This window comes from Saccostrea echinata, unplaced genomic scaffold, assembly GCF_033153115.1.
Source record: "Saccostrea echinata isolate AGI-Se365-2 ecotype Australia unplaced genomic scaffold, CSIRO_AGI_Sech_v1 ptg000001l, whole genome shotgun sequence".
Taxonomy (NCBI): Eukaryota; Metazoa; Mollusca; class Bivalvia; order Ostreida; family Ostreidae; genus Saccostrea; species Saccostrea echinata.
The window spans coordinates 1,588,184-1,602,287 of NW_026889750.1; the positions used below are offsets into that span (position 1 = coordinate 1,588,184).

A 14,104-nucleotide genomic window follows, 5' to 3' on the forward strand; every position below is an offset into this window, starting at 1 on the left:
TTGAGATACAATGATGTTCTGCTGCCCAGAGAGAAAAGAGTGAATGGATGGGAAGACATGGCACAGAAAAAAAGGGTGTCTTATGAGACTCGGGTGAGCATTAAGGTCCTTTCATTCTCCATCTACTTATTAGTCCCCTACCGGTGAAACCGGAGGGGACTATAGGTTTCCTCTGAGTCTGTCCGTCCGTCTGTCTGTCTGTCTGTCCGTCCGTCTGTCAGTCTGTCCCACTTGGTTTTCCGCACTTATTTCCTAAACGCTTGCAGATATTAAGCTGATTTTTGGTAAGTGAGTGTATCTTCATGAGTTACAGATCAAGTTTGCCTTTCGTTCCGCTTCATTGATTTTTGACGGAATTACGGCCTTTTCAATTTTTAGGGGTTTTCTGTAATTTTCTTCTAAACGCTTTCAGATATTGAGCTGATTTTTGGTATGTGACTTTACCTTGATTAGTTTATAGATCAAGTTTGCATTTCGTCCTGCTTCATTGATTTTTGACGGAATTATGGCATTTACAATTCTTAACGGGAACCAGATTACACTTGCCGGTAGGGGACTAGTATTGCTAATGCAATACTCTCAGAATGCTTGTTTAATTTAAAAGCCCAGTGCTAAATGATGCAATATGAAAAACTGGTTGAAAAGCAAAAATCATTGGCATGTATTGTCTTTAAAACAGCGACAGTGGTTATAGGAGTCTTTGAGATGTTTTAATGGTTCATTGTATACTGGTTTTAAATGGATAAATGTACATGTACGTCATTGAAATGGGTCACCTTTTTAGCTCACCTGAGCCAAAGGCTCAAGTGAGCTTTTCTGATCAAAATTTGTCCGTTGTCTGTCGTCGTCGTCGGCGTTGGCGTCGTCGTTGTTGTAAACTTTTCACATTTTCATCTTCTTCTCCAGAACCACTGGGCCAATTTCAACCAAACTTGCCAAAGTATCCTTGGGTGAAGGGGATTCAAGTTTGTTCAAATGAAGGGCCACGCCCTCTTTCAAGGGGAGATAATTAAGAATTAGTGAAAAAATAAATGCATCATTTAAAAATCTTCTTCTCAAGAACCATAGGGCCAGGAAAGATGAAACTCATGTGGAAGCATCTTCAGGTAGTGTACATTCAAGTTTGTTCAAACCATGACCCCCGGGGATAGGGCGGGGCCACAATGGAGGATCAAAGTTTTACATAGAAATATATAGGAAAAATCTTTAAAAATCTTCTTCTCAGGAACAACAAAGTCATGATGAGTCATATTTATATGGAAGCATCCTCAGGTTAAGTAGATTCAAGTTTGTTCAAATCATGACCCCCGGGGGTAGGGCGGGACCACAATGGAGGATCAAAGTTTTACATAGAAATATATAGGAAAAATCTTTAAAAATCTTCTTCTCAAGAACAGCAAAGCCACGATGAGTCATATTTATATGGAAGCATCCTCAGGTAGTGTAGATTCTATTTTGTTCAAATCATGTCCCCCGGGGGTAGGGCGGGACCACAATGGAGGATCAAAGTTTTACATAGAAATATATAAGAAAAATCTTTAAAAATCTTCTTCTCAGGAACAGCAAAGTCATGATGAGTCGTATATATATGGAAGCATCCTCAGGTAGTGTAGATTCAAGTTTGTTCAAACCATGATTCCCGGGGGTATGGCGTGGCCACAATGGAGGATCAAAGTTTTACATAGAAATATATAGGTAAAATCTTTAAAAATCTTCTTCTCAGGAACAACAAAGTCATGATGAGTCATATTTATATGGAAGCATCCTCAGGTAGTGTAGATTCTATTTTGTTCAAACCATGACCCCTGGGGGTAGGGCGTGGCCACAATGGAGGATCAAAGTTTTACATAGAAATATATAAGAAAAATCTTTAAAAATCTTCTTCTCAGGAACAACAAAGTCATGATGAGTCATATTGATATGGAAGCATCCTCAGGTAGTGTAGATTCAAGTTTGTTCAAATCATGACCCCCGGGGGTATGGCGTGGCCACAATGGAGGATCAAAGTTTTACATAGAAATATATAGGAAAAATCTTTAAAAATCTTCTTCTCAAGAACAGCAAAGCCACGATGAGTCATATTTATATGGAAGCATCCTCAGGTAGTGTAGATTCTATTTTGTTCAAATCATGACCCCTGTGGGTAGGATGGGGCCACAATGGAGGATCAAAGTTTTACATAGAAATATATAGGAAAAATCTTTAAAAATCTTCTTCTCAAGAACAGCAAAGTCATGATGAGTCATATTTATATGGAAGCATCTTCAGGTAGTGTAGATTCAAGTTTGTAAAAATCATGACCCCGTGGGTAGGGCATGGCCACAATGGAGGATCAAAGTTTTACATAGAAATATATAGGAAAAATCTTCTTCTCAGGAACAGCAAAGCCCAGATTGTTTATATTTATATGGAAGCATCCTCAGGTAGGGTAGATTCAAATTTATTCAGATCATGACCCCCCGGGGTAGGATGGGGCCACAATGGAGGATCAAAGTTACATAGAAATGTATAGGAAAAATTTTAAAAATCTTCATCTCAGGAACAGCAAAACCCTGATTGATCATATTTATGTGGAAGCATCCTCAGGTAGTGTAGATTCTATTTTGTTCAAATCATGACCCCCGGGGGTAGGATGGGGCCACAAAGTCTTAAATAGAAATATATAGGAAATATATAGGAAAATATCTTCTTCTGAAGAACTGCAAACCATGATTAGTCATGTTGATATGGAAGCATCCTCAGGTAGTGTAGATAAAATTTTGTTCAAATGATGACCCCTAGGGGTTGGGTGGGGCCCATTGGGGGATCGAAAGTTTTACATAAGAACATATAGAAAAAATATTTCTTCTCAAGAACAGAAAAGCTATGTTTAGTCATATTGATATGGAAGCATCCTCAGGTAGTGTAGATTCAAGTTCAAATGATGACCCCTGGGATAGGGAGGAACCACAATGGGGGATCAAATTTTTACAAAGGAATATATGGGAAATTTTTTTAAAAATCTTCTGAAGTACCCCCCCCCCCCCGCCGGGGTAATCTTTTCAATACTGAACTGATTTGTGCCTAGCCAATGTGCTCAGGTGAGCGATGTGGCCCATGGGCCTCTTGTTCAGTTTCAGAATAATTGATCGAAGATGGAAATCTTATTGCAATATAAAGGAGTGGAGTAGCAACATTGTTCAAGGGTTGATGGGTTAAGCACTAAAAAGAATTTTACAATAAATTAATTAATTAAGCCTAAAACGCTTGAACTCGACTGAAAATTCTATTTTGGGGGATGGGGGTTGTCCTTTTTAGCTCACCTGAGCCAAAGGCTCAAGTGAGCTTTTCTGATCAAAATTTGACATTGTCTGTCGTCGTTGTTGTCGTTGTCGTAACCTTTTCACATTTTCATCTTCTTCTCAAGAACCACTGGGCCAATTTCAACCAAACTTGCCACAAAGTATCCTTGGGTAAAGGGGATTCAAGTTTATTCAAATGAAGGGCCACGCCTTCTTCCAAGGGGAGATAACTAAGAATTTGTGAAAAATTAATGGCATCATTAAAAAATCTTCTTCTCAAGAACCACTGTGCTTGAAAATGTGAAACTTATGTGGAAGCATCCTCAGGTAGTGTAGATTCAAGTTTGTTCAAATCATGACCCCTGAGGGTCGGGTGGGGCCACAATGGGCGATCAAAGTTTTACATAGGAATATATAGGAAAAATCTTTAAAAATCTTCTTCTCAAGAACAGCAAAGCCATGATTGGTCATATTTATATGGTAGTATCCTCAGATAGTGTAGATTCAAGTTTGTTCAAATCATGACCCCTGGGGGTCGGGTGGGGCCACAATGGGCGATCAAAGTTTTACATAGGAATACATAGGTTAAATCTTTAAAAATCTTCTACTCAAGAACAGCAAAGCCATGATTGGTCATATTTGATCGAAGCATCCTCAGATAATGTAGATTCAAATTTGTTCAATTCATGACCCCCCCCCCCCCCCCCCCCCCCGAACCATTTTTTTATTTAAACTTTTCAACCTTTCAAGACTGAACTGATTTCTGCTTTTTCCTAGCAATAGTGCTCAGGTGAGCAATGTGGCCCCTGGGCCTCTTGTTCTAAATTGTCTTTAATTTTTTTTTTAAATCCTGGAATTTGCTAGAATCAACCTTATAGCAACAAAGAAAAAAAAGGGGGGGGGCAAGCAGCATCTAAATAAAAATTTACATATTTAAAAAACAGCACAAAACTACTAGGGAAAAGGGGAGCGCCCTGTCCCGCGTACTATGGCCTGTAGTGCAAGTATACACAACAGACACCCAATTCAAACCAGTTTTTTTAGTTTATCATATTTATAAACTCCAGAAAATTTTCTAACATGATTGTTTTTATATTACATACACGGAACCTTATAAATGGTAAGGATAGTCATTTATATATATACATGTACATATGTGAAGGAAAGCGACTTGTCCTGTAGCCCCATCACCACCCAGAATAGGTTTTTCGGGTTTTGGACAAGTACGGTTTATTTTTAGTAAAAAAAAAAATGCAGTGGATTTTTTAATGGGTATGGACCCCCCTGGAAAGATTTCCTGGAAGATGCATGTTTGTATGACAACTAAAGGGTGTTCGTTTACCTCCCGACTTTTTCAGCACAAGGATTATATATTTTAAATGTAATGCAGGCCCGTAGCAACGGTTTCAAAAGTGGGGTGGGGGGGGGACTTCCCACAAATTCTGACAAGCCCCCCCCCCCAAAAAAAAATTACCAAAAAGTGAGAGGGCCAAGCTCCCAAAATAATCTGACGCTGACAGACAAACAAAAAAAAACTGTCCAAATCCTGGAATTTGCTAGAGCTCGACGTAATGAGGAAGCACAAGCATATAGTAGCTATGTTTTCTATAGCATTCTATATGCCCCCGGTTCCTACGGCCATGAATACTACATCATGTAGGTTGACAAGCCAATATATTACAGAATATTCAAATATCATTTTTTTTTTAATAAAGGTACAAAATATTACCTCTTCTTCATTTTCAATTAATAATACATGTAATTTTTGAAAAGAAATACAATTAAAGAACGAAGTATTGTGTACAAGGCAGTTACGGCTCATTTTTGTCTTTGTTGTGATTATAGTTATTTTCTATCATTTGTATATGATGTTATATTTGTAAATATTCACAACTGTCGAAATAGTTATAATTATGTTATATAAATATCGAAAGTAAGTTGCAGCGAGGGAAAAAAGTCACTTCATGCATGCATATTTATAAAAATTGCACTTGATGATCGTTGTTCTCAAGGGGTGCTTAGAGTTCACAATATGGTTTTCTTCAGTTTTTGAAAAGAAAAAAAATCTGGAAGAGGGTTGGGGGTCTGACCTCTTTGCAAAAACCTGGATCGACCTCTTATAAGAAATAACTTCAAATAAGTACGTACGTATGGGTTGTAATAGAAATATGAATACTAGTATTTCAAATGTAGGGCCTACACTTTGTAAAAATTGCTATACACAATTAAAAAAAATACTTTCAAGAATTGTCATATTCAAATTTACATTGAATAATTTTAAATTTTTATAGAGGACGCATGTAAATATGAATGACTATTCTGAAAACATTTTTCCCCACAGTACGGTAGTTATATCGAGGAAGGCGACTCGCGATGAGATGATTATAACCATATTCAACAAGAACTGTTGCCCCCTTATGGCAACTTATAGCAAAGTTGGTATCCAAAGGAAGGTCTTGTCACAAGGATTACATATGTGTGATATGAAAGCCCTAGCACCAACCTTTTAAAAGTTATGGCCAAGGTTAAAGTTTTCCAAAAGTAGGTCAGACACAAGGTCAAGGGGCAATAATTGTTGATATCCAAAGGAAGGTCTTGTCACAAGAAATACACATGTAAAGTATGAAAGCCCTAGCCCCAATTGTTCAAAAGTTATTGTCAAGGATAAAGTTTTCCAAAAGTAGGTCAAACTCCGAGGTCATGGTCAAAGTTGTTGGTATCCAAAGAAAGGTCTTGTCACAAGGATTACACATGGGAAGTATGAAAGCCCTAGCATCAACTGTTCAAAAGTTATGGCCAACGTTAAACTGGGGCAAACTCCAAGGTCAAATATGATGGTACCCAAAGAAAGTACTTGACACAAGGAATAAACATGTGAAATATGAAAGCTATAGCTAATACCAATCAAAAAAACAAGATGTGTTTGTGAAAAACTGGTGCCTCTGTATGACAGATTTTGGCGAAAGTTGGAGTTTCTCAAATGCAAGTCAAACTCCAAGGTCAAGGGATGAAAAATGTTGTTACCCAAAAAAGGACTTGTTCTCAATGAATATACCTGTGAAATATGAAAGCCCAAGCACTAATCATTAAAAAGTAATGACCAAGATTAAATTTTCTTTAAAATGTGCGTCAAACTCGAAGGCCAGGTCAAATTAAAGGTACCCAGGGGAAGGCCTTGTTATAAGAAATACACATGTGGAATATTTAAACCATAACGCTAACTGTTCAGAAGTTATGGCCAAGTTTAAAATTTTTCAAAAGTAGGTCAAACTCCGAGATCAAGGTCAAAATTTCAAAATTGTTGGTATCCAAAGAAGGCCTTGTCACATGGAATCACCTGTGAAATATGAAAGCCCTAGTACTATTTGTTCAAAATTTATGTCAAAGGTTAAAGTTTTTTAAAAGTGGGTCAAACTCAAAGGTCAAGGTCAAAAATATTTACATCCATGGAATGGCCTTAATAGCTTATCACAATGAATACACATGTGAAGTATGAAAGCCCTAGCCCCACTTGTTCAAAAGTTACGCCCAAGGTTAAAGTTGGGTAAATTCTTGTAAAATTGGGTCAGACACCAAGGTCAAGAGGTCAAATATGTTTGTACCCAAGGAAAGGCCTTGTCACAAGGAATAGACATGTGAAATATGAGAGCCATAGCTCAAACCAGTCAAAAGTTAGGCAATGTTAAATCTTCGATTACAAGGGCATAAAAATAATTCTAACATTTGATAAATTTATGATCCATCAGCACTACAGTACCCTTTTCACAAAAATCTTGCTCCACCCATGCGCGGACACCCCCCCCCCCCGGAATTTGCAGAGTTATTAAAAGTATATACTGAAGCAAATTAAAAATGACATTGGACCCCCTAGAAAACGTGGACCCCACCATCACCACCACGAAATAGGTTTTTTCACGTTTGGGTAATGGATTTTACGTTGTTTTTTTTCCATGTCAAGAAATGTTCTGGGATTAATACGTTTGGGAAGGAATTTTTTTTTTTTTTTTTTTTTTTTTTTTTTTTTTTTTGCTTGTCAAGAACTTTCTGGGTTGGATTTTTTTTCTAACTGAGGTGGAACACCCCCCCCCCCTTTTGGAAAAAAATTCCTGGCTCCGCCCCTGCCACCCATGATAAACTTTTAGTCAAATAGCTTATAATATGCCCAACAGCCAACAGCCAAGAGATGGGTCAAAAATTAAAATAATGTTAATGTACTGGCAATGTTAGCCACTCAATAAAGTCCACAATTTATTTTAGGACTTTGTAGAGAGGGTGGGGGTTTCAAATCCTGAACACAGTCTCTTTGACATATTTTGCTCTGACTCCCGCAAGTTCACTGTAAAATAAATGGGGGGGGGGGGGTAGCGCTAGCTGAACCCAGGTTTAATCAAATGATTAAACGATATTTAACTAGATCTCTTAAAACCAATATTACATTGCGAAGCCCTATTTAGTAGCCTTTCTGATGACGTTAGCTCTGACGTCATATATTTCGAATAGTGAACTAACGCCTGTGAGCTCGCTCTGAAAAGTCATGGTTCTTCCCGGATAAGAAATTGACAGGTGCTCGAATTTTGGAAACTAGGTAAAATTTTTATTTGTTGATAAATCTATGTATACTATCCAAATTTGATATCAGGGCAACATTTAAAGGTGAACTGAAGGGGACTTAGAGGTTTAGACACTTAAAAAAATTCAGTGTCGACATTTCTTCATAAAATGTGATTCATCTACTTTGATATATAGTTTTTATTTATTTAACATCATCAATTCCATTGCATCACGGTATTATTTTACCTTTAGCTTCTAGGCTATACAATTGACGATAGCCCCGTTCTTTCACTTGCCAACGCTTGGAGTTCGAGACACTGGTGATTTACTGTGCAGCAAACCTCTAATCGAAAGATTAAACATGTCATATTCAATTCAAGAAATAAACTTAGAAGGTGTCTCTCCGGAACAAGTGCAATATTTGGCAAATCTTATAGAATCCAGCAAGCATCATGACGCAAATCTTGTAAACAAAGGTGAAGTTCCAAAGTTGCAGCAGTTGGTCCTAAATAAGTGTCTAAGTACGATAGCTGACGACAATGAAAATGAAGTCTTTGTTCAAAGTTGTCCTAATAATGACAGCATTAGTGATGTTCCCAACTCATACTATATGATTGTAAGTGCCAGTGGGGAAGATAATCATGAAATGTATCATGGTGCTGAGATGGACATAGAGCGCCTGGCGTTGCAGAGAACAAATCAATCCTACACCCAGGACCCATGTATGGCAAGTGCAGACACCTCATTTGGAGAGGAGAACATCTTGGATCATCTCACAAGACAGGTTGCAATGCAGCAGCAGTATCTGTGTAATGCCATGAATATTGTCCCCACAGGCATGGACAGCAGTAGTAGATGTTATTCAGACAATGACAGGTATATTAGCTTGAAAGGTAAATAAGGTTTTCTATTAGATCTATAAGATTTTTCTGTAATTTTGTATGCTAGCTCATAATAAATCAATTATCCAAAATGAAGAGTGGTACTGTGAAATCACAAATTTTCAGGGGGGGGGGGGGGATTTTATTTGTTTTCGTGGTATGTAGAGATCCATGAATTCATGTCATCCTCGAAATGTATAATATCAAATAAATAAAAGCTTAGCACTTCTTTATCCCAACGAACCAATACTTTTTCCTCAGCCACAAAAATTTGACCCCACGAAAATATATGATTTTAGTATAATTTTACAGTAATTTAAGTTGAAGATCTTTCCATTTGTCCATATAAAACTAATGTTTTATAGGGAGAGGTCATGATAGAAAAATAGTATTTGGCTTTAACAACCTAAAGCAAATTAATCCAAATATCTTTTATTAATTAATTAAAAAAAAGAAGAAAATCACTTATTTCATGTTTATTAGATTAAAGTCCAAAAGTCATATGAACACAATAAATTAATAGTCCAAATTGAAATAATTTTCTATTTAGAAATAAATTTACACTCATTTATGATAGTTAGCAATCAGCTCAAATCTAAATTAGCACTAGCTGACTTAAGACTGTTTTTTATTTCCTTCCAGTTTTATTTCCCAGGATCCAAATTACAATGCCGGGGAACCTCAGGGACTGAATGATAGTTTAAATGGAAGCTTGATGAACAGTGGGTTTGCTGTTCCTCAATATCCAGTGACCAGCTTACATCAACCAGTCATTCAGTTACACTCCACTCCAGAGAACAATCCAGGGAGAGAGAAAAATCTGGTGCTGATTAGAAGTGAAAATATGGTTAATAAGTTAATTAAATATATATAAATATATATTTAAGGAATGTTGAAACAAAGTATACCATCATCTTCTTTAGAACAAAACCTGTATGATATTGTACATTGTTTCATTTCAATGAAGCCGAAAACCCAAATTTATACCCAAACAGATTAAGTTATACATGTATACAGTAAAACTTGTTTAGTATGAACACAGATATAGCAAATGTATGGATATAGTGAAGTTTTTTTTATATCCAGTGAAATTCTTAGCAATTCCTTGTAAGATTTTAGTTATAACAAACTCTGATACAGATAAGCTGTGGATATAGTAAACTGATTTTGTGTCCTGTAGAGGTTAAAAATAAAAGAATTTACATCTTTTATAATGAATTTTCAAAGATCACAAAATTTGTAAGTACAGTATTAAGTATTTATATTTGAAATAAAATTCACCTGAAAAAACTTTAGTACTGTACTCCTAGGTAATTTTGATATATCTTACCTCCAAAAATATATTTCTTAGTTCTACTTGAAGGAAAACATTTGGTTTATATACTAAATAACAAATTGTTATAATTGGATATAATGAATAAATAGTAAAGTAAATTCACAGGTCCCCAGGACTTTGCTATAACCAGGTTTTATTGTATCTTTTATTTAAAGTAAATGCATGTATTTAACAAAGAATATATACATAAAATTTCAAGGATAATTCCTAAATATTGTAAATACATTACTTGGAAACCTTAGAAAGTAACAGGGCACATAATTTATTTAGAAAGTAAAGGGTAATGACAATTTTCAAGCTTTTTTAATGAAGTAACCTTGTAACATTACAGGAGACACCCGAGAATCACCACCACACTGCAGTGACCTCTCAAGGCTGCTATGTTTACACTCCACACCCCAGGACTGGGCAGCTGCTGTACATGACTGCCACTGACGATGGCTCTCCCCAGCTATACCAGCCCCTCCCCCAAGTGACTGCCACACCCATTCCTCCTACCCAAAAAGACAAAAGCATTTTTACAACACCAAAGGTATTACATGTACCTATCTTTATGAAAGTTAAACTCTAAGATTCACTTTAAAACTAAACAACTTTAATTCAGAAGTTCTTAGATTATAATCACAGATCAAAGGGCTTTAATTGGTGAGCATGGCTGAAAATTTAAAGATGCTGGCTAGAGTATTTTGAGAAAACCTTTGGGTTACCCAAGATGCAAGGTCATTTGTTCTGACTTGTTAACTGTCACAGTGTGATGGTTGAAAACTAGAGACATAGTCTTCAATGTGTATTAATAATTTTAGAACATGACCATGAACCAGTCTGATCAAAGGATTTCGAAGCGTGTTGTTTCCATCTAAGGCAAAAACGATATAATACTGGAATGCTAGTTTTTTCAGGAACTTTGTACAGATCAGTTGCTCTTGAGAAGAGAATGTGTCATGACCCCGAACCAAGGTCAGAGAATTGATTAGGTTAGAGGGTTTGGTCAAGGTCATAGCAAAGTTCAAAGTTGTTTATGAGTCGGAGGCGATGTCACAAAATGCTGTTGGGAAAGTTGAAAATTACATAAAATGACAGTGTTAACTTTTTTTTGTATTATAATTATTATATAAAGGAAATAACAAACTTCAAAACATTGCCTGATTTGGTTGTGTGTGCCCTGCAAGTTCTATACTTTTGAGTGCTTTGCAAAAGGTTAACTTTACAATTCATTGTGCAATTTAAAGTTGTTTGATCTATGATTAAGTGCACTGTAAAGCAGAATTACGTACTCTCTCCGTAGATACTACAGGTATTTTTTAGCATATATCAATTTGAATGTGAATTTAAAAAAAAAAAAATTCCTTCGACTGTTAGACAACAAACTGCACACTGAACAGCAGCGGTGAGGAGACTCAAGAGAGCCCCTCCTCTGGTGATCCCCCCACTGATAAGTCCTCAACCACAGATGTCTCCTCCACCTCGGATGGATCCACCTCTCTGTTGAGCTCCACATTGGACAAGAACAATAACAAGTTCTACGACATCTCTTTGTTCAGTAGTTGTGTTGGAGAAGATGGTCGGGAACAACACAATATGAAAGAGAGGAGGAGAAGGTAACCATCTGAGACCAAATTTCTCCAAAACAATAACTATACGTAAACTTGAAAATACATTTGATCACAATTATATTGAAGAAATGACAATATGTGTATTTGACAGAATTATAACAAATAATTTCATATACATGGAAATTAATATAAACCTAAGGACCCTGCTTTAGTGAGGCCTGTAATAAGCATAAATCACCCACAGAGTATTTATGCATTAAGTTTCTAAGAAAAAGGTAAGGGTCAAAAAGGTACTGTATGTGTACTTAAAAAAGCGGGCTTCATATTTTAGCGGCTTTAGCGCGGACAACGATGCACTAATTCATTAATACCGCTAAGAAATCATTTATAAATGCAATACACGGTACGGACATGTATAGCGCTAATTCATGATTATGCCAACAACTCCATGCCCAGTGATTTTGAATACGCCAATGTATGTACACGTACAGTATATCGTAAGTCCTTGTCCAGAGCACATTTTTTTCTCCCATTGACCCAATTTGGTTCCTAATTTACCTGAACTGTGTCCTTAGATAAAGCTGTTTAGGAAACTTGATCCAAATTTCTGTATCAGAAGTCAGGTTCCAACAGATCTTTGTAAAATCCTTGTTTGGAATACATATGTATATATATTTCCTTTGAACAAGTTTCACTCATTCATCACAATTTGCTTGACTCAAGAATCTAGGTCAAGGCAGAATAAAAAGTGCTTTACAGTATTTTGAATAACTTTACTCAGTCTCTTTCAAAAATAAATTTCAAATAGCAATTTCTTCTGCTTATACCATGACGTAAACTTTTCAGTGTACAGAAAATTCCTCTTCAATTACAGTCCTAAACAAGTCCCTTTACCCTTGTGTACTTTACATTTTATAAAAGGGTCTCTGAGATGGTCACCATCTCACTTTAATAGTTTTGTTTTTGTTGTACATATAACTTTGTACATATCTTTGATACTAGCTTGGATAAGAGATTTAATACGGTAATATTTACATTCAGTGTAATTTTTTTCATGAAATCCTTAGAAATCTATGACGTTCAGATCTCTATAACGCATGTGAAACCTTGTTACCATTCAATAGAATACACAGTAGGAACTATATTTATTTTCAATATCTAGGAACACCAAAATGTATATTGTTTTGACTCAATTTAATCCAAAAAAAAAATCTACCCTATTAAATTAACATAAAATAAAATAACCGTGCACTTAAAATTAATTTGTCATTTTTTTTCTCAGAATTTTCATTTGCGTTATTTACGTAACTTTCCAACATCACAAATGGCTCTTATGTCTATTAAGCACACTAGTTCTGAAAGGCGCGATATTCAATTTGTCGGCACCGCCAGGTGTGTTATAGGACCGACGACATCCAAAAATAAGAATTCAATGCTTAATTAAAATAACTGCATGCCTATCTTTAGATTTTTTTTTCTATTTCAGAGCTAGAATCAAAGATGCCTGTGATGTTTTAAGAAAGCTGGTACCTGGTATGTCTGATAAGACTGACAAGGCTACAGTATTTGAATTTGCCGCCCGATATGTTCATTTCCTGAAGGGATTTGTTGGCAATCAACATGACAAGGTAACTGTTTCTGATCTCAATAAAACATACAGATGTTTTGTTCAGATATTTTTATGTTTTCTAGAAATGAAAATCATTTGAAATAATGTATGTGTCATTTCTTAAATTTAAAACAGGATTTCCTTTTGAAGTATAGTCCGTATTGATCCAAATAGAAAATACATCTGGAAGAGATGGACATTTATATACAAGAGGAGTCCGGACAATGCCCAGTGCCTACAAGCAGTGTTTTTTTACTGCAATTCTGACTTGCAACATAAAATCTTATACTAAAGTGCAGGCCACATTGGCTTACATAAGATAGCTTTCTGAAATATTACAGCTTTGTAATCAAGTATGACAACTTTTGAATAATTCAGAGCTAAATGTGTGATCTGAAAGCATGATGTTTTGTAAAATTTGTCACTTTTCCTTGATTATACTTGTATGTCAAATGTATTGTTCAGTATTAAACATAAGAAATTTTTGTACTTCTATATCTTATATGTATAACTCACCATTACTCTGACCGATGAAAACCTAATTAGTAATACAGTTGATCTTCGGTATCTCGAACACCGATATCTCATACCATGGATGTGTCAAAGTGATTTGGAGGTCCCAACACCTTATTCTTTATGTATTTTACCCTTGATGTCTCGATTCTTCGGATATCTCGAAGTTTTTTCTCTGTCCCATACAGTTCAAGATAATGAGGTTTGACTGTACGTGTATTGCGTCAGGGTGCCTGACTTCCATGTAGTGCACAAAAAACTTGGATATGAACAGGGTTTTCATTACAGCGGCAATCTGTGTAATGGATGCTGCAATTTCTTTTGGGATGCGACATGATTAAAAATTGCATGTTCATGGACTCGTTTGTGGACACTTCATT

General features: G+C 36.0%; 1 protein-coding gene across 1 annotated transcript; it reads left to right on the top strand.

Annotated features, from left to right (window-relative positions):
* Window positions 1–7,787: 7,787 nt before the first annotated feature.
* LOC133197014 (uncharacterized) lies at window positions 7,788–13,706 on the top strand. The gene is made up of 7 exons (XM_061333253.1): window positions 7,788–7,866; window positions 8,085–8,708; window positions 9,356–9,560; window positions 10,381–10,581; window positions 11,409–11,647; window positions 13,089–13,230; window positions 13,347–13,706. Exons 2-7 carry the CDS (start codon window positions 8,194–8,196, stop codon window positions 13,374–13,376), a joined length of 1,332 nt encoding a protein of 443 aa, XP_061189237.1. The 5' UTR covers window positions 7,788–7,866; window positions 8,085–8,193; the 3' UTR covers window positions 13,377–13,706.
* Window positions 13,707–14,104: the final 398 nt, after the last annotated feature.

Excerpts from the sequence above, each read along its gene's own strand:
- LOC133197014 (XM_061333253.1), top strand. The coding sequence starts at position 8,194 with ATGTCATATTCAATTCAAGAAATAAACTTAGAAGGTGTCTCTCCGGAA. Across the intron at positions 8,709-9,355 it reads TGTTATTCAGACAATGACAG|TTTTATTTCCCAGGATCCAA; the intron begins GTATATTAGCTT and ends ATTTCCTTCCAG. Across the intron at positions 13,231-13,346 it reads TTGGCAATCAACATGACAAG|GATTTCCTTTTGAAGTATAG; the intron begins GTAACTGTTTCT and ends AATTTAAAACAG.